Raw genomic sequence first — 24,725 nt, forward strand, 5'->3', positions numbered from 1 at the left:
GGAGCCCGGCTCCTGGCACTGAGAACCCGGGCTCTCAGCCCCCTACGCTGCCCTACTTAAGTTGGTGCAAGTGCTCCTGGTGAGGATGCACATCAGTGGCAGAAGGGCAGTGTGAACATGAAAAAACACAGTAATTACTATGGGGGTGGTACGTCAACCTAACGTAGGTCAACTTAATTGTCTAGTGTAGATAAGGCCTTAAATACACTTTCCATGCACACATGGCTCCTGTCCACATCAATGGGAGTGCTGATGTGTTTTTTTGTCTCTCCCCACCGGTTGTTGTTTTTTAATAAAGTAATTGTTTTGATTGGAAAGGAATCTTTATTCCATTAATTGAAAGCAAACAAAGCTCTGCAAAGGAACAGGCAGTTTTCTTACACCGTCATAGTGCATCATCTGCACCAATCACAGTCACCTCCTAGCATTACAAGCTCTGCACTCTTGAGCATAGCAAGAAATATTAGTGGCTTTCAGCTTCAAATTGCTGCCTCCAGGCATCCCTGATCCTTATGACCCCAGGCTGCACCTCTCTAATAGCCCTGGACTCTGGCTATTCAAACTCAGCCTCCAGGCACTGAGCCTCAGCAGTCCAACCCTGAGTGAAGCTTTCACCCTTTCCTTCACAAATATTATGGAGCGACCAGCACACGGCTATAAGCATAGGAATATTGTGATTGGCCAGGTCCAGCCTCCCATATAGACAGCACCAGTGGGCCTTTAAATGGCCAAAAGCACACTCAGTCATTCAGCACTTGCTCAGCCTGTTGTTGAACCGCTCCTTGCTGCTGTCAAGGTGCTCAGTGTATGGCTTCATAAGCCATGGCATTAAGGAGTAGGCAGGGTCTCCCAGGCTCACAACAGGCATTTCGACTTTCCCTACAGTGATCGGCTGGTCCGGGAAGAAAGTCCCTGCTTACAGCTTCCTGAACAGGCCAGTGTTCCGAAAGATGTATGCATCATGCACCTTTCCAGACCAGCATGTGTCAATGTCCGTGAAATGCTCACGGTGATCCAAAAGTGCCTGGAGAACCATTGAGAAATACCCCTTTCTATTAATGTACTCGGTGGCTAGGTGGTCCGGTGCCAGAATTGGAATATGCATGCCATCTATCGCCCCTCTGCAGTTAGGGAAGCCCATTTGTGCAAAGCCATCCACAGTGTCATGCACGTTGCCCAAAGTCATGGTCTTTCAGAGTAGGATGTGATTAATGGCTCTGCACACTTCCATCAACATGAGTCCAATGGTCGACTTTCCCACTTTGAACTGGTTAGCGAGTGATCTGTAGCAGTCTGGAATAGCCAGCTTCCACAGCGCAATCGCCATGCGCTTCTCCAATGCCAGGGCAGCTCTCCTTCTCGTGTCCTTACGCCACAGGGCTGGGGTGAGCTCATCACACAGTCCCATGAATGTGGCTTGTCTCATCCGAAAGTTCTGCAGCCATGGCTCATCATCCCAGACGTGCATCACGCTGTGATCCCACCACTCAGTGCTCGTTTCCCGAGCCCAAAAGCAGCGTTTCACTGTGGTCAGCACCTTTGTGAATGCCACAAGCAATCTCATATCGAAGCTACTATGCGTGTCAAGATCAGTGTCGCACTCCTCTTGCCTTTGTGGTTTAAGGAATAACTCCACTGCCACTTGTGATGTGTTAGTCATGAGCAAGCAGCATATTGGTCAACAGTGCGGGATCCATTCCTGCAGACTGAAGAGGCAGAGCGCGCAGTACACAAACTGCTGAAAGATGGCGCCAAATGCGGACAGAAGCACAGGGATTGCTGGGATGTGAAGCAATACATCATGGGGCATTGGGACAGGACCCAGGATGCCCCACAACCCCCTCCGCCTTCCCACAACTCTTAGCGGCTGATGAGGAAGAGATGCTCTGTGGGATAGCTGCCCAGAGTGCACCACTCTGAATGCTGCTGCAAGTGTGAACATGCTATTGCGCAGGTAGCTGACAGACAGTGAACACACAAAAGTGGTTTCCCTTCAGCGCTCTGAGTGGCACTGGACCTGCCAGCACTGTAACTCTGCCAGTGTAGACATACCCTCCTTTACCCTCTTCCTAAAGATGTACAGGAAGCACCTTCAGCTATCAAAATATTCCCACTTCTTTCTCTACTCTGTTTGCTTTCAAATTTTTCATTCTCTGACGGACAAAGAACAAGACTGAAAGTAACACACAAAGGACAAGGAAGAATATAGACTATGCTTCCCCAAAATTAATATTAATGTTAAATGAGAAACATGATGCTGCCACTTGGTGGCAGCAAAGGTGAAAGATGAGGGGAAAAAAAGCACTTGCAAGCATTGAACAGCTGACTGAGAACTGTTCCAAGTGGAGTCACTGATACTTAGAGGTCTGCTTTTGTTTAGGTCTTCAAAATCAGGAGCTGTAGCAACATTGTCTAGTGAAAGACGTGCAGTGCATTTATCCGTGTATTTACCAAGCCTGAAGAAAGGAGCCCCCATAACCCCTTTCACAGTGATAGGCACGTTACCCAACTGGCTGCCCTTTGGCACTATGATGTAAATGAGGCCACCCCAGAGAGAGAGAGAGAGAGAGAGACAGACATCTCCAGATCTTCAATGCTGTGCTTGCATATCGCCACAGGGGCACGTCTTAGTCCTGTTCTCCATTGCTTTTCCCAGTCCAATACTAAATGACTCAAGCAATTGGCACTTCTTAGAAATGTATTTCCCCTACAGGATTGTAGGGGAAAGTTTACCCTGGCTTCTGAAAGGGATGGACGGAAGAAAATGGACGACACCTAACCCAATAGCCATTGTATATTGAACTTATGGTTAAGGATAAGATTTTGTCATGGAGGTCACGGATTCTGTGAAAGTCACAGATCTCCGTGACCTTTGCTGCTTCAGCCCTGGAGCTCTGAGCCGCCGCTGCAGTCCCCACAGCTGTCAGCAGCCATCACAGGCAGTAGGGGGTTGAGTGGTTAGTCCCCACCCCCTGAAGTTAAAAAAAAAAAAAAGGGCGGGGGGAGTTCTAAGTGTCACAGACAGGTCACAGGCTTCTGTGAATTTTTGTTTGTTGCCTGCAACCTGTCCCTGACTTTTACTAAAAGTAACTGACAAAATCTTAACCTTACGTATGATTCTATGAACGCCAAGCAATATTCTAGGTGTGGTCTTATCAGGCTCATGGAAAGCAGTGCTATTCTTTTGCATGTTCTACAGAGGATACCACCTGTGGGTGGTAGTGAATGGAGAGCTTCTTTCCCCTGGGTTTATGCCGTTGACTTCCACAGTGATGTGAGGGATAGTGGGGAGTTCACAGGATGTTAGCCTAGCACAGTCTGGCAGGGTTTGGCACAGCTCTGTGGCCAGACACAGGAACACTGCCTCCTTGGACCTGTTTGGGACTCTGCATTCCTTGCACACAGGTGGGATCCCATTGCTGTGCAGTGTCGTGTACAGGATACTGTGGAGTGAGGAATATGTGGGGCCACCACTGATGGAGATTTGGAGGAATTCCATGCAGTCCTGCCCCAGTTTCTGGAGCCAGCCCTGGCTAGGTGCTGCTGGAATTGAGAGAGCGCCCTGCAGAAGTGGTAACATTGTGGCTTCTCTGCCAGTTGTAATACTGGGTATTTACCTACCTCCATGTATTGCCCCAAGATGCTGATTCCAAACCGGTTGAGGATTTTGTTGCCAGGATATTCAGCGATAGCATTCTGGTAACTATTTTGGGAAGCCCACCAATAAGCCTGACCTCCAATCAGCAGGCCCCCCTCTCTCTGCCACAAACTCATGGATCTTCTTGGCCTCTGTCACTCTAGGACTGGCAACAGTAAATGCTCAGATTGTCAGTCAGAGCTGAGATCTCTGACACCATCTTCTGCTGAGTTAGCAGGTCATGGAGGCTCTTTAGGTTGGGGTGGATGCTAATTCTCCCTTTCTTCTCAGCACCTAGTCACATAAAGGCATTGAGAAGGAATGGCATCAGCTGCAGCACATAAGTTTGGCTCTCATGCATAGCTACTACCACGGGGCCCTGGATGTAGTGAGCCACCGCAAGAAAACACCAGTAGGAGCCATCCATGCCAAGAGGGAAGGCCAGAGCCCCATGGACGAGCAAATGAGAGGGTGCACCACCCATCACTACGTTTAGTTCAGACACACCCCTCTTAAGAGAAGCTTTAAGTGCCTGCAGAGATCTAGCCCATGTCTGCAAAACCAAGAGAGGTTGCCATCAGGCGAAATGCCTACACTAGCATAGAATCATCTGAGCTGAGACATGAGTCTGGTTCACCCACCCTGCCCACAGTAGGATCAAAATATCCTTCAATCAGAATCACCTGGCTGCCTAAGCCTGTCAGTTCAGCCCTGACAAGGTAATGCCCTTCTGAGCAGTCCTCAGTTCTGCTGGAGATGTTTGAAAAGAGTGTGCACCTAAATCCTTCCTCTTTCTTAGCCACACCCAGCACCAAGCTGGCCCTTCTCTCATTCCACCCAAAATATCCATTCCTTTCCCCCCCAGCAAATCTGGTCTATTTTTTTCCATTTATGAAAAACCAAAGCCTGCTTTTTTTTTTTTTAAACTCTTTACTGTGCATCATCATGATGTGGCTGTTACATGTCATTCATTCTTGCCCTTTACCTTCTGTTATATGAAATGGCCATATGTGGGGAACAGTTGGTGAGATGCAAATGACTGACATGGTAGCAGAGATAAAAGGAATGAGAGAGGTGAGGAGATATGCTTTTCACTAAGCAATTCAGCTCTTCAGATATCTGAACACACATTGCTTTGAAGCATAGCAGTAAAATTGGCTGAGTTATATTCCCAGAATTACATGTTTTAAAATGTGATCTTTATAAAAATATTTGTGGAGCACAAACACAGAAGTGTGAATTGCAATGCTACTGCAAAAAAACTGAAAAGATGAGTTTTGTTTCAGCCACAAGTTTCCTATGCAACTTTTGTCAAGTCACTTAGAGTCTCTAGTCTTCACTTGTTTCAATGGCAGATAATCACATATGGTTTTCCAAGCATGAGAACTTTTTAAATTCTTCACCCCAGAGAGCGCTCTGCCATCAATTTAGCGGGTCTTCACTAGACCCGCTAAATTGATGCCCGTGGCATTGATTGCAGCAGTGTCAATCTCCCTGTAGTGAAGACCAGCCCATAGAATGGGACCTCAGGCAGAAGCTTCGCTGTTGAGGCCATCATGTCTCCATTAATAAACCACACAGAGTCTGAACTCAAACCCTGGTCCTACAGCGACAAGAAACAAAATGTTTCTAGCACTTGTGCTATAAGAATATCTCTGTTAACTGCCACCGGTGGAAGGTTCCTTATGTGCAATAAACTGCAACTGTGCTTGCTCACTCTCTCTCTCTCTCACACATGCTTACCTATCTTGAGCCTGTTTTTCAGAAGTCCTCTGAAAACAAGGCGCATGCTGCCCAATCTTACTCTCATTGCAGTCAACAGCAAAAAATTGTTTAAGTCACTCCTGAATAGGAGCTAGTATTTACCTAGTGATACAGCCATGCTTCAGTTAATCCCCACCAAAACAAATATCTTAATATTTATACTACATCGGGTACTGAATGAAATGGAAGACCTGCTAATCAGCAGTACGTTTTTGCTATGCTTTCAAGGAATATGGTTTACACCCTGTAGATTCAGGAATTGTTACCAAGCCCCTCTAAAATCTTCCACAGCAAAGTCCTATCAGACAGCAGCAGCTAATTTTAAAAGCGATTGTCCAGTAGAGGAAGGGTAAAAGTATCCAAAAGCATGTAAGCAACTTTGGAGCTTACTTCCCATTTTAAGAAGCGACTTCTGCTCCTACATCATTTAAAGTCACATTTGAAAATGGGGTGTAAGCTCCAAAGTTATAGGAAAGTTTTGGAAATTTTTACCCCCAACGTAACAGGAAAAGCATAGCCTTGGTGAAAAACTGCATTGTTTAAAAGGGTGAGAGAAATGACGAAGCATTAAAACTGCAGCAAGCAGGTTTGGAGGAGAGAAATCATCAGTAAGGCTGCAGTATTTCTTCAGATAAAATTCCTTGTTTTTCAGCTGCATTCAAAAGAGGTTGTACAGAGAGAATAGGTTTCAATTCTGCTCTAAACTTGGCTGTGTATCTAATATAGTTAACAAAGGAGGAAATGGGTGTGTATGTGTATACATAAATACACACACACACAGTCTTACATACAGACACCAAACCAAACCTTTCATCCAAGAACTTACTATTTTCACAAACAGAAGAGGGTTCTCTCCTGGCCTCCCGCTCCTATGTCAACTTCCAATTCAGCACACTATCTTCTTTTCCCACTCAATTCAATTATTGTGGTGCGTGCTCAACATCTCTGAAGATCAGATCATTTGTGTGTCTTCCTTACCTTTCCTTTAGGTGTAACATCACCAGCTATAGTAGGGGAAATCTAGAGTCCTGAACTCAGGTCCTGGCTAGTAAGGAAGAGAATAAATTATTTTCCAAGTAATTTGTTTCAGAAACATATTGATTTGTTATTTTTAGGTCTATACAGTGTTCTTTTAATTATTCTGAGTCTTTTAAAAAAAAAGTATTTCCTGTAAGACCTTTGTCTTACAAATAAAATAAAAATAAATAACTACAAATTCACAGCAAGCCACCTGGAACAATAAAAGGAATAGGTCTAGGATCCTGAATATTGAGCAGGAACCTTGAATATATAGTAGGTCACTTCCACAGTTTCCAGTTGTTCCTATTTACTTTCTTCAGGAGAAAACAGCTATTTGGTGAGAGACTACTTAAGACACCTAGTATGGTTAGGTATTTCTGTTTCTTCAAACTGCAGCTACCGATAACAGACAAGAAGGCATCTCAGCTCAGCACTGGCCAAGGACAGCTGGCTTACCTCATAGCTATTGAAAATATTCAGAAGGACTTTTGTAAAGTCACATGAGCTTATGATCCAAGGAGCAGGTCATACGCCAAAGTGAAAGAAAAATTAAATCCCCACCCTTCCAGTAGAAGTGATTAACACTAGGTCTCTTGAATCTGAAAATTTTGTGCAAACAGGAGTGTAAGCTGCTGTCCTTTATTGACTCCTTGTCAGAATTACAAGCTCTCCATGTATATTTTGGAATCTGGAAGCAGGTGATCTGACTTCAGAATCAGTAAGCATCAATCTAAATCGGTCATTCAGAATTCTTTCCCCAAAACTTCTGAAGTTCAGTGTTATTTTGATATACACAAAGCAACCATGTAATTTGTCTAAATTACTTTAATTGTAGGTGAAGGGAAAACAAGAAATCAGAACAGAAAAGTCAAATCTCTAGGAGATCATGTGAACAGCGCATTTTTCTTCCATAACACCTTGTCTCACCTTTTGTCCCAAAAATGGCAGCTGCCTCTATAAACAGAGGACTTCTAGTAGTGTCTGAGCACACAATATGGTCTACTCATGATTTTAGAGTCTCTCTCCTATTTGGTGTTTTTCTTAATGCCCCAGAGTCATGTGACTGTGAGAATCTCAGCTTTTGTTGGGGAAAATTTTTTCCCCCCGATCTTTTCTCCTTAACTACAAGGGCTAAAAACATGAATCCTAAAAACCACAAGGTAAATAAATAGCCCTAAATGTATTTTTTTAAGCTAATCTCATAATTTTGAGAGGGTCTGACTCATGTTTTTTTAAATGTTCGGCCTTGGCAGTACAGATAGCAGTTGGACAAAGGCCTAGGTGTGTCTTACTCCCATGCCACTCTTTGCGGCTGTAGTAGTTTTTAATACTTATTTCTAGAGCTGTGGGAGGGCTGCATGTATGGCATGGCTGGAAGCATCTGACAGGATGAGCACTTAGTGCATCTTCGTGACCCCACACAGTGCTATCAGAGACAAGAAGCATGCACAGAAAAAACTCGGAAGATGTAAGTTTGATGCAAGAACAGGAGTTCATGAATCTATTTAACTTAATCTAAAACTAACAAAGCAAGGAACAGATTTCTCGATAAAGAAACAAAAGCCGGTTAGCTAAATGAAGCGTCTTGATGCTATCTAGCTGCAGTAATTTCTTCCAACTAGTCATCCCCACCTTTAAAAGAGAATGGGGGAAGGGGTAGCTTTTTTTTTTTTTTTTTTTTAAAAGATCTCAGGATCCTCTTCCCTCACAGATCCTTTCCTGCCAAGGTAATTCTTTCTTAGTCACCCTGGAGCCCTCCCCTATATAAAGGGTGTGTGAGAGGAGCATAAACTCCATGGTAAATTGGACAGATCCACCCCATCCCCTTACACCTTGAAGAATTTTAAAAATAAATAAACAAACAAACAGCCATAGAGCTGCACCTCACATCCTGTTACAGTTGCTGACAGCTGATTTCCTCCAATTGCCAGACCAACCATGCACCACCCAGCCTGCCCAGAATGGCCACTGAAACGTGAGGTCATGGGAGACAAGACTAGTAGCAGTGGGAGATACACCACACTCTTGTTCTAATTCCGGTTCCTCATTGGGTGGTTGACGGTTACCTTCTACAATGTTTTCATTTACATCATCTTCCCATGAATAATAAAGACTGGGAAGGGACATGGTCACTCAGCTTACATGTCTGTGCTTTTCCCTCCTTTTCTTGGCACCTTTACCCTGTAACAGCTGGTCAAGATGTTTCTTCATTATCTCCCCTTTTACTTCTACCAGACAAGGCACTTGGTTTCAACAAGACTATCTAAGTGCAGGGTATTAAGTACAGTGGCGATCCTGAACTGAATCTGACCAGCTGGTCTGTACTATGCTTTTGGGAATAGTGGATCTAAAAAGTTCTGTCAGTGGTCAAGGGCACAGCAGCTGAACATTGCCAGGCTAAATATATATATTTAAAAAACACACACACACGTCGTTTGTACATTAATGCAGCACTATTGACTTCAGAAGAACTGCACTAATTTAGACCAGCAGAGAATTTGGCCCTAATAATGGCAATGCTAACCGTGTACGGAGAGATGTGTATCCATGTACATACACCTATTGGGAAACGGATTTTTCATGCTAGAGTTGCCAGTGTGTTGGATTTGCCATTCGAAGAAGACAGTTGAGACTGAGCATTAGTACAGTCACTTCAGATGTTTAAAGAAAAATCAGGGTATGTGACAGATGCTGCCATATTTCTTGGGTATTTTTACCGTGCATATTTCACACATTCCTCCCCATTTAAAAAGGGAGAATTAAAAGTTCAGTTCAGCAATCACACTTTTCCATTAGTGACTGAAGAAATCCAGTCCCTGTAGGCAGAAATTCGGGTATAAACCGTTGGTGACGCTGGATGGCAATTATCACTGCCCCAGCTCACAATGCCGATCAGCTTATAATACCCATTTTTCATGCATATCAGTGGCCCTCCAGAATCTCCCTGTAAAAAGGGAGGGAAAAAAAAGTTACTTGCTGCTACTAGAGAGTAAAGAGGGTTTTTTAATCAGATCACAAATATTTAGATCAGCTGAGTTACCAGGGTCCTGTTTCAAACTCTGACCTTCAACGATATATTAGTAGTATCACCACAGTGCCCAGGAGCTCATTAGGTAAGCTACATTTTTGCCACCAGTAGTAGCCTGGAAAGCAAGTATTCATATCCCCCACTCCAAGTACATACCGAGCAAGCAGTTGCTCCAGCAGCTCCACCACAAATGTTGGTATTTTTAATATCCTGTCCCCAGTAGCTCACACAGGCCTCGTTGGAGAGGAGAGGTATATTTGTCTGCTGCAGCCTGATGGAGTATTCATCCTCTAGTGAAAACAAAGGATGCATAGAGACGTGCCATTGAGGCAGGATGACAAGAGGTTACATATTTAAGACATGTACTATGTCAGTTATCCTCTAACCTTTTCAGCCAGGCCAGGCATCTCTTGACACTACAATTTGGGGATTACTATTGCAGAAATTATTTCCATTTACACATAATTTTAGAACCTTGCATCATTTCATATGCACATTCGACACATTGCATGGAATGAGATTCCATGTGTGTCTTCAGAGAACAAGAATTCCCCTCCACTCACACAGGCAGGTATAACTCACTGCACCGGTGTCATCAGCTGGGTTTGAACCCTGGATCCCAAGAGCTAAAATTATAGCTGAGGGTCAGCTGAGCTAAATCATGAACTAAGTCCATTCACTGGAAGCACTATAGGGACCAGCCATTGAATGAGGACAAAGCCCCACCCTCCTGTAGCACAGTTACACATGCATGCAGTGAGCCAACAGAACACCGAGAGTATGTTAATAAACCCTTGCCAGGAAAAAGTCAGGGGAGAACCCTCCACAAAAAACCAAACAACTTTCCTGGTCCTCTTGTACTATCATTCAAGAACAATTAGGGGTTTAACACCAGCTCCTCCACCCCCAAGTGGAGATCATCTAACACCACCAAAATACCAATTGACAAGGGTTAAGGAGATCAGAGGCATCTAGATACCATGAGAATTGTCTCACCACATTCAAGTTTGTTGTTACCCTTTCTCTACCCTATGTTTTAACAGGGGGAGGTTTCTGGGACAGTCACTATGCCTTTTTTCCTGTTTAGAAACAATGTGGACAATATTGGAAGCAAAAAATGAACTGAGTTGAAGGCAACAAGCAACTAAGCTCTCACAGGGCTCTGGACTTCAGGGTTTTCTTTAGTATTAGAAAAGTAACATGTACTTACTGCCCGATTCCGTTGCTCCCCATCCTGCTGTTAAGCATCTTGCATCAATGCTTATTTCCTCATCTCTATCTGGTAAGCAAATTATTGCTATAGAGTCTCCTGAGTAGAAGAGAATCAGGTCAGTATTTGGTATACCTTCCCTTTTTTTATTTAACCCATCTCCAGTTTTTCTAACCCCCTTTCTCCTAGTCACCACTTCTCCCCAAACCAAACAACTCATTACTCCATGAAACAAATCAGAGCACCATATGGGCTCTAGTTAGATTCCCTTCCCCCCCCCCGACTGTCTGAAGGCCTGAAAGAACCATTTTAAAAAGGTCACAATTACATGAAATGTGAGTGTCTCACGATATTTCTCTGCCCAGTGACCATACCACAAGATGGCTGACATTACTTTACTTTGGTCTGATAAAGGAGTTGGGAGGGAGGGAGACTTCTGAAACACTGCGACAGAGAAACCAAGTTGGAGACTTTTAATTAGGCTTCTTGCAGAACTCAAGCAAGTGCACACTCCTAAGTCGGTGACAATTAACCCTGTCACGCAAGTCACAAAAAACTTTCACCAGTGGACCAGTCTCCCCCTAACTACACAATGATTCAATGGATTGAGGGAAAGAGGTGTTTGATCTGCATTAGCAACAGCACACGAAGAGGGTGTACAGCGGGGTCCGCGGTTCACTCACTCTAAGTTCAGAATTAGTGGGCACTAACTCTGTTTACACCACGTTTCTATTCCACCAATACGTTGTTGAACAAGCTGTGACATTAGTATTTTTTGGAACAAACATCCCTGCTCATGAATTAAATCCCAGGTTAACCATGGATGGATATTCTCTGACTATCTCTACACAGCTAAGAGGATATTTGGTAGAGTGGTAAACACACACTATTCCTTTAAATTCTGAACACTGCTAACTTGCTTTGTCAAACAAGATACTTTGCTTCAAAAGAAAGAGGTGCCTGTCAGTGCCAGAGAGTTATACATACAAATCTTTATGCAGTGAGAAAAAGGAAGGGCCCCACAATGGAAACTATGTACTTATTCTTGGTTCTTCTAAATTTAGAATTTTAAGTACTATTTACAGGAGTACTATTTACAGTACTATTTAATACAGGAGTCTTTCCACTGACTTCCCTGGGCTTTGGATCAGGCTCCCCATGAGCTGATACAGATAGCAGTGGTGTCCTAATGTCTATTGAAGAGAAGAGTTATATTATTACATATATTTAATCAGACAGCATGTCTTGGATCAGAACCTTCTCAATGGAGCATGCCAATCCTGCACCACATACTTCAACACACTAGAGTTGTAATACAAAAACTGGACTCCAGATAGTACCTAGTTTGATGGGTTTCTCCAGTTCCAAGAGAGTGAGATCATTGCTAGAAGGAAATCCACTGAAGTTATAGTGTGTGTGCACAGCTTTCACAAGGACAGGGTTGTTGCCTTTTATGTTTGGCAGCAAATAAGTTTTCCCCAGAACTATCCTGTCTGTCTGAGCACTGGGCAAGGAAAAACAGAACACACATTTTCAGTTCAATTAAGAAAACAAAACCTCCATATACAAAACTGGCATAAAATTCTACTTAAGATAATGGATGAGATTTTCAAAAGCACCTATGTGACTTTGAAGCACAAATCAGATTGGTTTTCAATGGGATTTATGCTATTTGAAAATTCCACCCAAAACAATCAGAAGTTACCATATTGTAAAAAAAATGGAGAGATCAACTTTCAATTTCCAAAATGTTTGCACTACTGTCCATGTGTACTTTTAAACAAGGCAGTCCAGTATTCTCAAAACTCAGTTTTAGTGACACTAATCACTATAGCAGAAACTGGAGTCTAGTTTTGCTGAAGTCTACACTGACACAAATATTCAGGCCACACAAGTGTGCCAAACCTTTCCAAGAATCATTCTGCATCTCTCTCTGTTACGGAGTCATGGCAGACAATTCAGCTCAATGCTTTTTTAATGAAATTCTGGTGCAACTGCCACAATCTCACCACCACTGAATAGTGAAGAGATCCCAAGGCATACATCAAGTTAAGTTAATCCTCACATGTAGTGTAATAATTAACTCTTTGGCTTGGGCTGGTAGAAGCACCACACTAGGCTAGCCATACTATTATATGTGTAAAAGCAAACTTGTGGAGAGATCTATTAGTGCCAGAAAAAGTTATTTTAGGAGGAGATTTTCACTGATAATGGGAGTGATTACACTGCTCACCCAGTACCCAAGATGAATTAAACCTTAGTATCCACCACGTGCTCTGATGGAAGATCCCTGGAAATTGTATGTGTTGAGGAGGAGGAGGAAGGGGAATGTATAAAAAGGGCTGTAGCAACAGGGAGGAAGAGGAGGTAAATACACACTTCTGGGACAGTTGTGAAGCAAGAAGTAGTATGAAGTGGTTTTGCTTGTCAGGGAGCAACAATGATTTAGAGGCTGCCAACGTTGGCAGGCTAGCATGCGCCACTGTGGTATTGTTGTAAGGGTTAAAGACCTTGCCCACCTGAAGTTACAGTGTCCAGCTGTTAGGACCCACTTCTCAGCAATCAGAGAGCCTCCGCAGAAGTGCTCATTCTTGTACTGTAGACTAACCAGCCAGGGCCAGGACAGTTGAGGTGCTGGTCTGCCACCGACCACCCTTGGCTTGCCTGGCTCTTCTCCGGCTGCTTTCACATTCCTCTCAGACTTGTCCACTGGGAATGGATCCACCACTGGAATGCCACATTTGTCTGGAATTGGTTTCATTTTGTTAGTTATATTTTACTGGTTATAGCTTGACAAAGCTAAACATGCATAATAATCCAGACAGTGAAATATCAGACATGTGCTCAAACAGAAGAAACACCCTATCAAGAGTACCAAGATCCCCAAGTACATCTGGTGGGATTAAGGGGGGAGAGCCTGAAAAACTGGGTGAATCATCTGCTTCCCACACCATTAATTTTCTAATAGGTGTTTACTGTGGGAGGGGCTGGTGTGAGAGAGAAGAGATAGTTGAAACCTTAAAATGAACAATATTTACTTTCCTCAGAAGCTGTTAACTTAGTAGGTGGACCTGTGAGAAATTTAAGGGAACAGTCAGTTAAAAAATTCCTGGTCAAGCTGTTTTCATTGGCACTGCAAGTGTAGTGGAGGAAATTATCAAGAACAGTAATGGACAAGGTGCATGAGAGCCTCTTTTTGGATCTCTATGGAAGATATTCTGGAACATTCCACAGGCCAGTAGTTCTGGAAGCATTTTTATAGAGGAGGTGCTGAAAGCCATTGAACAAAACTAAACCCTGTATATGATGGAAACCACTTCAAGCGAGAGGGTGCTGCTGCATCCCCAGTTCCAGCATCTATGGAACTAGCCTTTGGGTCACACAGCCTTGTGACAGACACCTCTGGCCTGCCTCCAGAGCCACAGGAGAGGCCACATCCCTTTAGTAAGAATTGTTGGATGAGCTCTTGTCAAAGAGACATGAGCAGACATGGAAGAGTTTATTGGTTTCCTGTGGGTGCAATCAGCATCTAGAGAACCATTCTTTCAGTTAAGCTTTCGGTGCGGTGGTCAGGACTATAAAAAAAGTAAAATTAAGTATTGTCATAAATATAAAGGGAAGGGTAAACACCTTTAAAATCCCTCCTGGCCAGAGGAAAAATCCTTTCACCTGTAAAGAGTTAAGAAGCTAGGATAACCTCGCTGGCACCTGACCAAAATGACCAATGAGGAGACAAGATACTTTAAAAAGCTGGAGGGAGGGAGAGGCAAAGAGTCTGTGTGATGCTTTTGCCGGGGACAGAACAGGAATGGAGTCTTAGAATTTAGTAAGTAAATCTAGCTAGATATGCGTTAGATTATGATTTCTTTAAATGGCTGAGAAATTAAGCTGTGCTGAATAGAATGGATATTCCTGTCTGCGTGTCTTTTTGTAACTTAAGCTTTTGCCTAGAGGGATTCTCTATGTTTTGAATCTAATTACCCTGTAAGGTATTTACCATCCTGATTTTACAGAGGTGATTCTTTTTATTGTTACTTCTTTTTTACTGTTTCTTCTATTAAAATTCTTCTTGTAAGACCTGAATGCTTTTCTCATTGTTTTTAAGATCCACGGGTTTGGGTCTGTGGTCACCTATGCAAATTGGTGAGGATTTTTTTTTAAACCAAACCTTCCACAGGAAGTGGGGTGCAAGGATTGGGAGGATTTTGGGGGGGAAAGACGTTTCCAAACAACGCTTTCCTAATAAAATAAACCCAGATAAACGTTTGGTGGTGGCAGTGGAAGTCCAAGGGCAAAGGGTAAAATAGTTTGTACCTTGGGGAAGTTTTAACCTAAGCTGGTAAAAGTAAGCTTAGGAGGTTTTCATGCAGGTCCCCGCATCTGTACCCTAAAGTTCAGAGAGTGGGGAAGGAACCTTGACAGGTATGTTAACCACATTCTCCCTCCACTAAACTAAGATCCAGTGTTCAGCCTTGTACATTAAATTCAGTAAGAATATTGCTATTTGATCCACTCATGACTGGAATTATGCAGAGGCCTGAAAATCAACACCTCAGCAACATACCTCTAGTAGTACAACTAACAACCAAGTCCATAGCTGAGAATGAAAACTGGCCATCATGGCATCCTCAGCTGAGTGTAGGACAATTCCTTCAGGAGACAGGTCACCTCAGCAGACTTGTATACATTCAAGTTTCCCTTTCTGGAGACCTTTACTACTATTTAGATACAAGAAGGCTATTTGGACTGGGAGAGAGAAAGCCCTACAGCATTACTTACATTTGCTTTCAAGTTCTATGCCACTTCTACTCTTCTGTGCTGGCCACCGATTCACCTCTTCAAACAGAATTTTAAAGCCTCTGTTCCCCACAGACCTGTCCGTCTTGAAATGTAGAGTCAGGTAGCTGCTGCTTGATAACAGGCTAAGAGACTTCTTTTGGCCACATAAACTAGCTGCAAATTATGAAGAAGTGAGCACTTACACAGTGACAAAGCAAATTTGTCTGTCAAATTGTGCTAAACTTATTCCTAGGACAGCCACATTTTTTAAAATAAAACCCAGGCCAATTATATATGTCAAAACATTATAATGACAATGGAGACTCCCAGGGTAGGAGTCCAATTACAGTTCTTTTGCTAGCTCTGCTAGGATCTTAAATGATTTGCCCAAAGTTATTCAATGTCTAGTGCTACAGTATGTGGGGATAATACTTTAAGTACAGGAGTATTTTAATATCCTTCCAGAAGAGGGTGAAAATATTTTTCTCCTCCCAAGAATATTCAGTTATGAGATGCTCTGGGCAGTTTGTTAGTAAACTGCTTGAGGAAAAGCTTTGACAAAGTCCTCCATATAGTTGTGTTTCACAAGACACAGTACTTCCTTAATCATCAAACTAACAGCTTCAGCCTCTAAGGGTCCTCTGTCAAAGCTGCAGAAGAAAAAGAAAAAAGAAGAGCCATACTCAAGAAAAGGAGACATATTCTAAAAGAATCCTACTCTGTTTATGCCAAAACAGTAAGACCACCTTCACTATTCAAAACATAAAGGAGTAGTATCTGTCCATGAACGGCATATTAGATCAGATGCACATATAGTATGTAGTGCAGCAGGTCATAAGATACACAAGACTGAGCAAAGGAACAATGGAAACAGAAAGATAGTGAGACAGCAGCTCCCTCTTACTGTTACACCCATAAACAGTTCTAGAGAGAAGACAGAATTCAAATTTCTTCAGGGTCCATCCTAGTCCCCGCCCAATAGGAACTGTAGAACAATTCCAGAAGCACTCATTACCTTTGGAAAACCTACAGTAACTCATATTTCCCTCTCCCTCACCTTGTTTAGTTCCCCACATAGAGAGATTGTCCCCACATCATATGTTGGCCAACTTCCCTGAGACAAGGCAGGAGAGAGAGAGAGAGAGAGAGAGAGAGATCAACACACCGAGCAGTCCTGAAGAGTTATTTGGACCATCATAGATGTTCAAAGAGTCCCAAATGCAGTCTCTTGCATTTTCTGTTACCAAGTCTCTGATCACAGCTTTCAATCTATTTCCTGAAGTGGAATAAACTGTCCAAGTGCAGTTCAGCATGTTGGGATAAGTGTTGGGGTAATTAGGAGATGTTATCTCAGCTGATCCAACTGGAATTAGATCCAAGATTGGACACCCTTAAAGAGAAAAATGAGAGTTTCAGAGGTTGAGATTTTGCCCTGACAGGAATCTGTCTTCTCGAACATTCATTACAAATGGTCTGAAAATGCTAGAGCTGTACAAACAACGGATTCTTTTTTTTGATCACTGGCATAACTGGGAGATGGGGAGAGTGATTTTTTTTTTTTTAGTCAAAGGAAGGATTTTGTTAGACCCAAAAGGAAAAACCATTTTCTTTTTTGAGTTTAGAATTTCAAAAGCAAAAATTGAACTAAAATTCATAATGAAGTCATTTTCAATAGTCGTAACAAAATGCTTTGATTTTTTCAACTCCCCCTCCCCCACTTCCACTGAAACAATTCAGTTAATTCTATACAAGTTTGCAAAAGGCCTCAGTCAACCTGAATCTGCTTTTTTATTTCCCCTCCTCCCCCCCACGCTGGAGGGGAAGGGGTGTGAAAAAGTTTCATCCAAAATTTTTCACCCAACTTTGGAAAAATCTTGATCCCCTAGGATTTTCTAACAACAAAAGCAAGCAGACTTATGAGTGAAACTTAAATTCTATTGGTTTCTGCTTGAACAAAGCTCCTGTTGATACTAACTTCTACCTGCACAGCAAACGTAGTTCTCTGCACAGCTTGTTATAGTGCCCTTAACAGGTATATTTAAAATAGGAGAGCTGTTCTAGAAGAAGGAAAAGGGACCCATCATTTGGGAAGTGTGTTGAACTCTGGGAAGAGCCAAAGGCCAAGCTATCTGAGATCCTACAACCAGTACAGTTCAGCCACAGAGTAACATTTCTAATTAGACCAGATTCATACCTGGAAAAACATCCTTGGGCTAAGCCCATTGAAACCAATGGATGTATTTCCTCCGTTTTATTTAGTAGAGTAGAGCAGGCTGCAGGGCTGAAATTTACTTATTTGTAAAATAAATTTTGCTCTTTATTTACTCTAGGCTTCTCCAAAGTCCTTTTGCTTGTAAGTTTCATTTATGTAGGTTGCGAAAGGACAGTCATTTTCAGTTACTTCACCACTAGTAATTGGGCATCACACACATTTAGATTAAGACTAAGGTGCGGCATGGAGCTGGGTACATTTGGTGGGGCAGTGAGAGAGGAAGAACTGCAGGCTATTGGGAATGACATAGGGAAGGGTCTAGAAAAACTGGATGTCACACTAGGGTTCACATTTTCAAGCTTTAAAAAAAGTATGCTTCTTCTCCCAGATGTGTCACATATGGCATGACAGCCTACCCAGTTTAGCTAGAACTCCAGGATGCAAGGGCAAAAGCAGACAGAGTTCCTTTCCCATCACTCAAAATCTGAGGGAGCTGAGGCTGGCTTTGAGATTAGCTAAGAATTCCTTTATGTTCCAGCTACCAACACGTCTCTGGTCCTGTGTGGCAGCTCACAATGCAGGAACAGAAACAAAGCAGCAGCCAGCTAATATTAAAGAAACAGAACTGTGGACGTATCACCCAGACTGAATGAAGGGCAGTTGTTAAGGAACTAAGATGGCTATATTACTGGCTACGTTCTGGTATTGAAGTTAGCCATAGCAGAGCCCCTCCCACAACCAAAATCCAGGGGACATTTAGAAAAGCTATTTTTGGTTTGATTGTTTGCATCTCCCCTCCCTGCATGGCTGCATAGAGAGCTAGAACTGATCTTACCTTTTTCAGCAGCTTTCAATTTTCCTAAAGCAGAACCTAAAATGAGAGAGTTACCATACTCACTGTTAAAGGTTAAACTCACCATACAAATAAACTAGGGATTCTGAATGCCTCAATGGGTAGACAAGGACTCTTGAGTGATTAGGCATTAAGAACCATACTCTGACACAGTGTCAGGTAGTTTTCCCTATATTTACAGTAAGATCTGTATGGTCTCCACATACATAATAGTAAAACTCATTTACCAGAACTGATAGTATGCTTATATTGGATAGACCTTTTACATGGACAAAACATTCTGCTTGTTTTGTTATGTGGCATAACAAAAGGGGGCGGGGGGGGAATTGATGGATTAGGTTGTTGTGATCACAAAGTGATTTGCTTTCATGAAAAAGAGAAGTATCCTAAGGGACAAAGCAATAATTTTTCATATCTATGATGTCTTTGATCCCAGGGTATCAAAAGTTATTTCGTAGTAGGACAGTAGCGTCCAGTGTGCTAGGTGTTATCCTCACAAGGATGACAGTCCCTGCCCCAAAGGGCTTCCAATCCAGGGCTACAAGAGAAAGGTGATAAGTGATGAAGAAAAAAGTCAATTTTTTTTATCTATCATTTTCAAAAACTAGCCAACCTTAACTGTTGTATTAGTTAGCTAGTTATTCTTGTAGGTGCAGCAGAAGTGAGTCTTGAGGTGTGGGGGGTGGGGGAGGTGTTTGAAGGGGGAAAGCAGACTTGCATACTAGTTCAGGGGGGAGTTCAGTGCATAAGGAGAGAGGGAAAGGAAAAGAATGGTCATGAAAGAAGTCAACAAGTAGGGATGGTGACAGGAGTTAGTAGTTTATGCAGAGCAGAATGGGTGGGGTCACCGGAAGATACAGTACATTGGTTAGGCTGTTAATTAGTGACCTTCATTTCACAGATGGGAAGAGAAAATGCAGAAGTTTGGTGAATTGCTTGAATACCTAGTAAATAGTAGAGACTGGGCTGGAACCAGACTTCTGATGCTCGATAAGCCTCCTCTCTGGAGGAGATAGGATAAGCCTCTCTCTACTGTAGTGTTTTACATCTTCCAGATATTGTATGAAGATTTATTAAAAAGCTGCTTCTTTAGGTTTGTTTTCTTTTTATAAATGGTCACGAGACTCTCCTGCTATGTATTTTTCTCTTACATTTTGCATAACCTTCCTTTATACTCCACTCCCACTCCTTCACTCAAAACCAAACCTGCAACCAACTTACCAGGTTGTAGATCATGGAAAGAGTAGGTCAGAACAAACCCTTCTGTAGCCACTTCAGCACTGGATGTGAAGGTCAGCATCACCACTGGACCATCAGACTTTAAAGGATAGAGTGAAGTTTCCCCACAGAAGTTACCTGCCAGGTAGTAGGATTCCAACTGGTAACCATGAAAGGCATAATGCTAGGCTATTGTATTTTACCCAGACAGGTTATACCGCACCTCAGAAAAATGAAGCCTTAAACTATACCTTTATAAATACCTCATGTATCAGTGAGAAATGAAACCTCAGCCTGTTGAGCCACCTTGAGTTCATTCTACTCTGATTAACAGGCTGAGGGGCTTGTTTACACTTACAGAGCTGCAGCTGCCCTGGTGCAGCTTTAGTGGAGACACTACCTATGCCGACAGGAAACCTACTCCTGTTGACATAGGTACTCCGCCTCCCCAAGAAGCCCTCCCATTGACACAGTGCTGTTACACTGGGGGTTAGGTTGGTATAACCTATGTCATTCAGGGGATGTGGAAAATCTACACTCCTGAGTGACATAGTTACATCGACCTATGTTTGTAGTGTAGTGCTAACATAGAGCAGAATTCCAAATGTTATTGTACACGCTTCTTATAAACAAAACAGTGCCCTTCTCACAACAGAGAAAGTGCCCTTTGACTAAAACAAACCAAGAGGTAAACACACACCTGCTGTAACCATTAAAAGCTTTAGGGTATGGTGGTTGGGTTGGGGAAGATGGTGCTTTCAGACAGACATCTCTGATGGCTGAAAATTAACCGATCCTATAATCTTACACACCGGTCATGCTATGGCGCTAATGAGATTTTAGTTATTCTTCCATTTAAATGTTTGGACTGTTAGGGTTACACATAAGGGAGGGAACAGTCTCTTTGGAAGTTATTTTGTTGTTTAACAGTTTTCATATAAGACGCATTTTTATGTGGAGACCAATGGATTGATCACAGGGCATCACGTTCATTGGAGAATGAGCCACTTCAGTGCCCTGAAGGCTAGAACTGTTTGAGACAATGTATAATTAGTAGAAATTCCTTGAGGGCCCCATAATAGTATCTGCTGCAATTTATTTCCAGTTCAACTGTCACTTTCTTACTGTCATGCACAGCATTGTTGAGAGAAGCATCATCGGAAGCATTCCACATGCGAATGTGCATTTGTTCCCAAGATATTGAATGGCCAACAATTTGGTGACTGACACCTGCCTCTAAGGCAAATTTATTGTGAACAGTGAAACAATCAACCAATCCCATCTCTACAACAGAGCTACAGAAGTGGTTCCTAGAAATGGAAATGATGATGAATTAGTAGAAGACACTCCCCTAAAGTCAGTATTAACAGAAACAAAGTTGGAATTCTTCTTTTCATGTGGCAAATTGCCCAGTGGTCTGCTAAGAAAACTGGAAGAGTTTCCCTCTTCCACTCTCAGCAGCACCACAAGCAAATCTCTCACCTATCAACTCCTTGCTTGGCCCAAATCCTTCATACACCATCAGTTGTCCATGGCAATCAGACAGAGTCTTTTCAGTCCAGAAGGCCAGGAAATCAAGCCGAATGATGGATTTTAACGGGGCTACAATTCGCCAGTGGCAGCTGCAGGGCAAGAACAAATTCAAAACACTCATTAACACCCAATCACATGCACCCTACAACTGGCTCACATTTCCAAGGGATTGTTACTAAAATGGGGTGGAAGGAACAAGGAAAGAAAAGAATTTGAGTCTGTTTTAAAAAACAAACAAACAAACCCCAGAAAACAAAGTGGAGATTCTAATCCAGGGTGGGATGTTGGTTTGAATCCATTTCTGGTATAGAAATTATGAATAATAAAATAAACTATCAACCAATTGATGAAAGTGGACATAAAATTATGACACTGATTCAGAAACAAGATGGACCAATGCCAACGAGGCTTCCTCGCTGCCTAACACTTCACTGAGCAACCACCCCTACTCACCGCTCCCTCCAAGTGGGAAAAGCTAGGGGAAGAAAGGGCTAGGAACTGCCCTTTTTACCACCTTGCCTGAGTTATTCTATGCCAGAGGACGGGGAGGGAGAGCCCCTTTCAGCATTTCATTTGACATGATGAATGGTTTCACCAGAACGATGCCAGATTTGGCCACTAATTATTAGAAAGGGTGTAGTAGCACTAGTCCTTCTGATCACCATGCCTTCACATGAGAGGCAGATAGGAGCCACAGAAGGTAATTGTAGAACCTGTTCAGTTTTTCAAAAGATGTGTATTGAAACACAGAAGTTAGATATGGAAGAAGTCATTCATTCATCCCAGATCATCCACAGTTTTGTAAAACCTAATTTAAGAGTTCCAAGAAACAGGATTAAACAAATTCACTCTCACCTGGTGGTGTTAGGATAGCCATGGGGATATCCTGGTGACTGGATCAATCCTTCCAGGTCTGTGAGAATGACATCCCTACAGTGTAACAATTCTTGGTCCACATCCTTGGGGCGTTTCACTGCCTTTCCAATCTTTGGCCCTAGAAAGAAACTTTGGGATTCAATTTGCGCCTGTCTTTTAAATACACTTCCACCAATGGCCCAGACAATACCACATGACTGCCCCTAGAAGATTAAAGTCCATGTAAAGAAAGCTGAAAATTAAAATGCCTCATTTTAAAATTAAAATTAGTCTGGAAAACAAATCACAGTTGGACAGCCAACTAATTTGATACCAATAGTGATTATTTTCCATTATTCAAGACATTTCTGCTTGTTATTTATGTTCTCTGTAAAAAGAAATATCAAAGCCAATTTTAGGGTCATTCCAGCTTTCTTCATTCTGTGTTTTTCTAATTTCTCATGTAGGACTCACTAAAATGAGAGCTCTATTTTGGTGCTCAATAAGAACTCACTTGGTTCCCCAAGAAGGGAGTCCCCTCTTCTATATCCACCCCACTGCCTTCTGGAAGCAGGCAGAGTCCTGAAATTTTATAGGTTAGTTTGAAGTGGAGGTCAAATGGTTCAGCTCACTTTCTACCAGCCATCTCTCTATTGAGCAGTGCGTGTGTCACCTTACCATACCTTGGACTCTGAAGACCATGTACTCAATGCCAAAGGCAGCAAGGGTCAGAGAATGGAACACCACTTTCACCACAGGGCCAGGACTCAGAAAGGTCATAGGCGACTGCAGGACACCACATAGTTCAGCTAGGAGAGAAACAAACCCAAGCAAAAGGAGAAATATTAGAAACTGCTCTGGAGAAAAATCCTTTAAGTGCAACTTTTAGTTGCATAAATAGTTACAAAGTTAATACAAAAAGAAAAGGAGTACTTGTGGTACCTTAGAGAGTAACAAATTTATTTGAGCATAAGCTTTCGTGAGCTACAGCTCACTTCATTGGATGCATTCAGTGAAAAATACAGTGGGGAGATTTATATTGATAGAGAACATGAAACAATGGGTGTTACCATACACACTGTAATGAGAGTGATCACTTAAGGTGAGCTATTACCAGCGGGGGAGGGGGGAAGCCTTTTGTAGTGATAATCAAGGTGGGCCATTTCCAGCAGTTGACAAGAACGTCTGAGGAATGGGGGGGAGGGGAATAAACATGGGGAAATAGTTTTACTTTGCGTAATGACCCATCCACTCCCAGTCTCAATTCAAGCCTAAGTTAATTGTATCCAGTTTGCAAATTAATTCCAATTCAGCAGTCTCTCACTGGAGTCTGGTTTTGAAGTTTTTTTGTTGAAGAATTGCCACTTTTAGGTCTGTAATCGAGTGACCAAAGAGATTGAAGTGTTCTCCGACTGGTTTTTGAATGTTGTAATTCTTGACATCTGATTTGTGCCCATTTATTCTTACACATAGAGACTGTCCAGTTTGACCAATGTACATGGCAGAGGGGCATTGCTGGCACATGATGGCATATATCACATTGGTAGATGTGCAGGTGAACGAGCCTCTGATAGTGTGGCGGATGTGATTAGGCCCTATGATGGTGTCCCCTGAATAGATATGTGGGCACAGTTGGCAACAGGCTTTGTTGCAAGGATAGGTTCCTGGGTTAGTGGTTCTGTTGTGTGGTTGCTGGTGAGTATTTGCTTCATGTTGGGGGGCTGTCTGTAAGCAAGGACTGGCCTGTCTCCCAAGATCTGTGAGTGATGGGTCATCCTTCAGGATAGGTTGTAGATCCTTGATGATGCGCTGGAGAGGTTTTAGTTGGGGGCTGAAGGTGACGGCTAGTGGTGTTCTGTTATTTTCTTTTTTGGGCCTGTCCTGTAGTAGGTGACTTTGACAGAGCCAGAAGAGTACCCCAATCTGTTTCTTCATTTCAGCAGGTGAGTATTGTAGTTTAAGAATGCTTGATAGAGATCTTGTAGGTGTTTGTCTGAGGGGTTGGAGCAAATGTGGTTGTATCGTAGAGCTTGGCTGTAGACAATGGATCGTGTGGTGTGGTCTGGGTGAAAACTGGAGGCATGTAGGTAGGAATAGCGGTCAGTAGGTTTCTGGTATAGGGTGGTGTTTATGTGACTATCGCTTATTAGCACTGTAGTGTCCAGGAAGTGGATCTCTTGTGTGGACAGGACCAGGCTGAGGTTGGTGGTGGGATGGAAATTGTTGAAATCATGGTGGAATTCCTCAAGGGCTTCTTTTCCATGGGTCCAGATGATGAAGATGTCATCAATATAGCACAAGTAGAGTAAGGGCATTAGGATACAAGAGCTGAGGAAGCGTTGTTCTAAGTCAGCCATAAAAATGTTGGCATACTGTGGGGCCATGCGGGTACCCATAGCAGTGCCGCTGTTTTGTTAACTCCTGGAAATGGCCCACCTTGATTATCACTTCAAAAGGTTCCCTCCCCCGATCCCACTCTCCTGCTGTATAGGCAAACCTTTAGATACAAGTAGCCATTTCCCACGTTGGTTGAATAATGAAATCACTGGGGGGGGGGTTATTTTTAGATCAGGGGTGTTTTATTGGTTAAAAACTAAAATCAGAAGCCATAAGTAT

At 42.7% G+C, this 24,725-nt stretch overlaps 1 protein-coding gene across 1 annotated transcript in view; it reads right to left on the reverse strand.

The window, feature by feature from the left end:
* Positions 1-7,251: 7,251 nt before the first annotated feature.
* OVCH1 (ovochymase 1) overlaps positions 7,252-24,725 on the reverse strand; it is a gene marked incomplete at its 5' end in the record, with an annotated part of 55,401 nt that continues 37,927 nt past the window's right edge. Inside the window, 13 exons of the mRNA XM_084633660.1 lie at positions 7,252-9,365; positions 9,606-9,739; positions 10,660-10,758; positions 12,000-12,163; positions 13,179-13,404; positions 13,698-13,730; positions 15,439-15,612; positions 16,604-16,828; positions 18,486-18,521; positions 19,725-19,859; positions 21,204-21,343; positions 22,110-22,248; positions 22,793-22,918. Coding sequence (XP_084489786.1) covers positions 9,201-9,365; positions 9,606-9,739; positions 10,660-10,758; positions 12,000-12,163; positions 13,179-13,404; positions 13,698-13,730; positions 15,439-15,612; positions 16,604-16,828; positions 18,486-18,521; positions 19,725-19,859; positions 21,204-21,343; positions 22,110-22,248; positions 22,793-22,918 — 1,796 coding nt within the window. The 3' untranslated portion in view covers positions 7,252-9,200. The remainder of the gene's footprint in view (positions 9,366-9,605; positions 9,740-10,659; positions 10,759-11,999; positions 12,164-13,178; positions 13,405-13,697; positions 13,731-15,438; positions 15,613-16,603; positions 16,829-18,485; positions 18,522-19,724; positions 19,860-21,203; positions 21,344-22,109; positions 22,249-22,792; positions 22,919-24,725) is intronic.

Source organism: Lepidochelys olivacea (assembly GCF_965140295.1).
Source record: "Lepidochelys olivacea isolate rLepOli2 genome assembly, chromosome: 1".
Lineage (NCBI taxonomy): Eukaryota > Metazoa > Chordata > Testudines > Cheloniidae > Lepidochelys > Lepidochelys olivacea.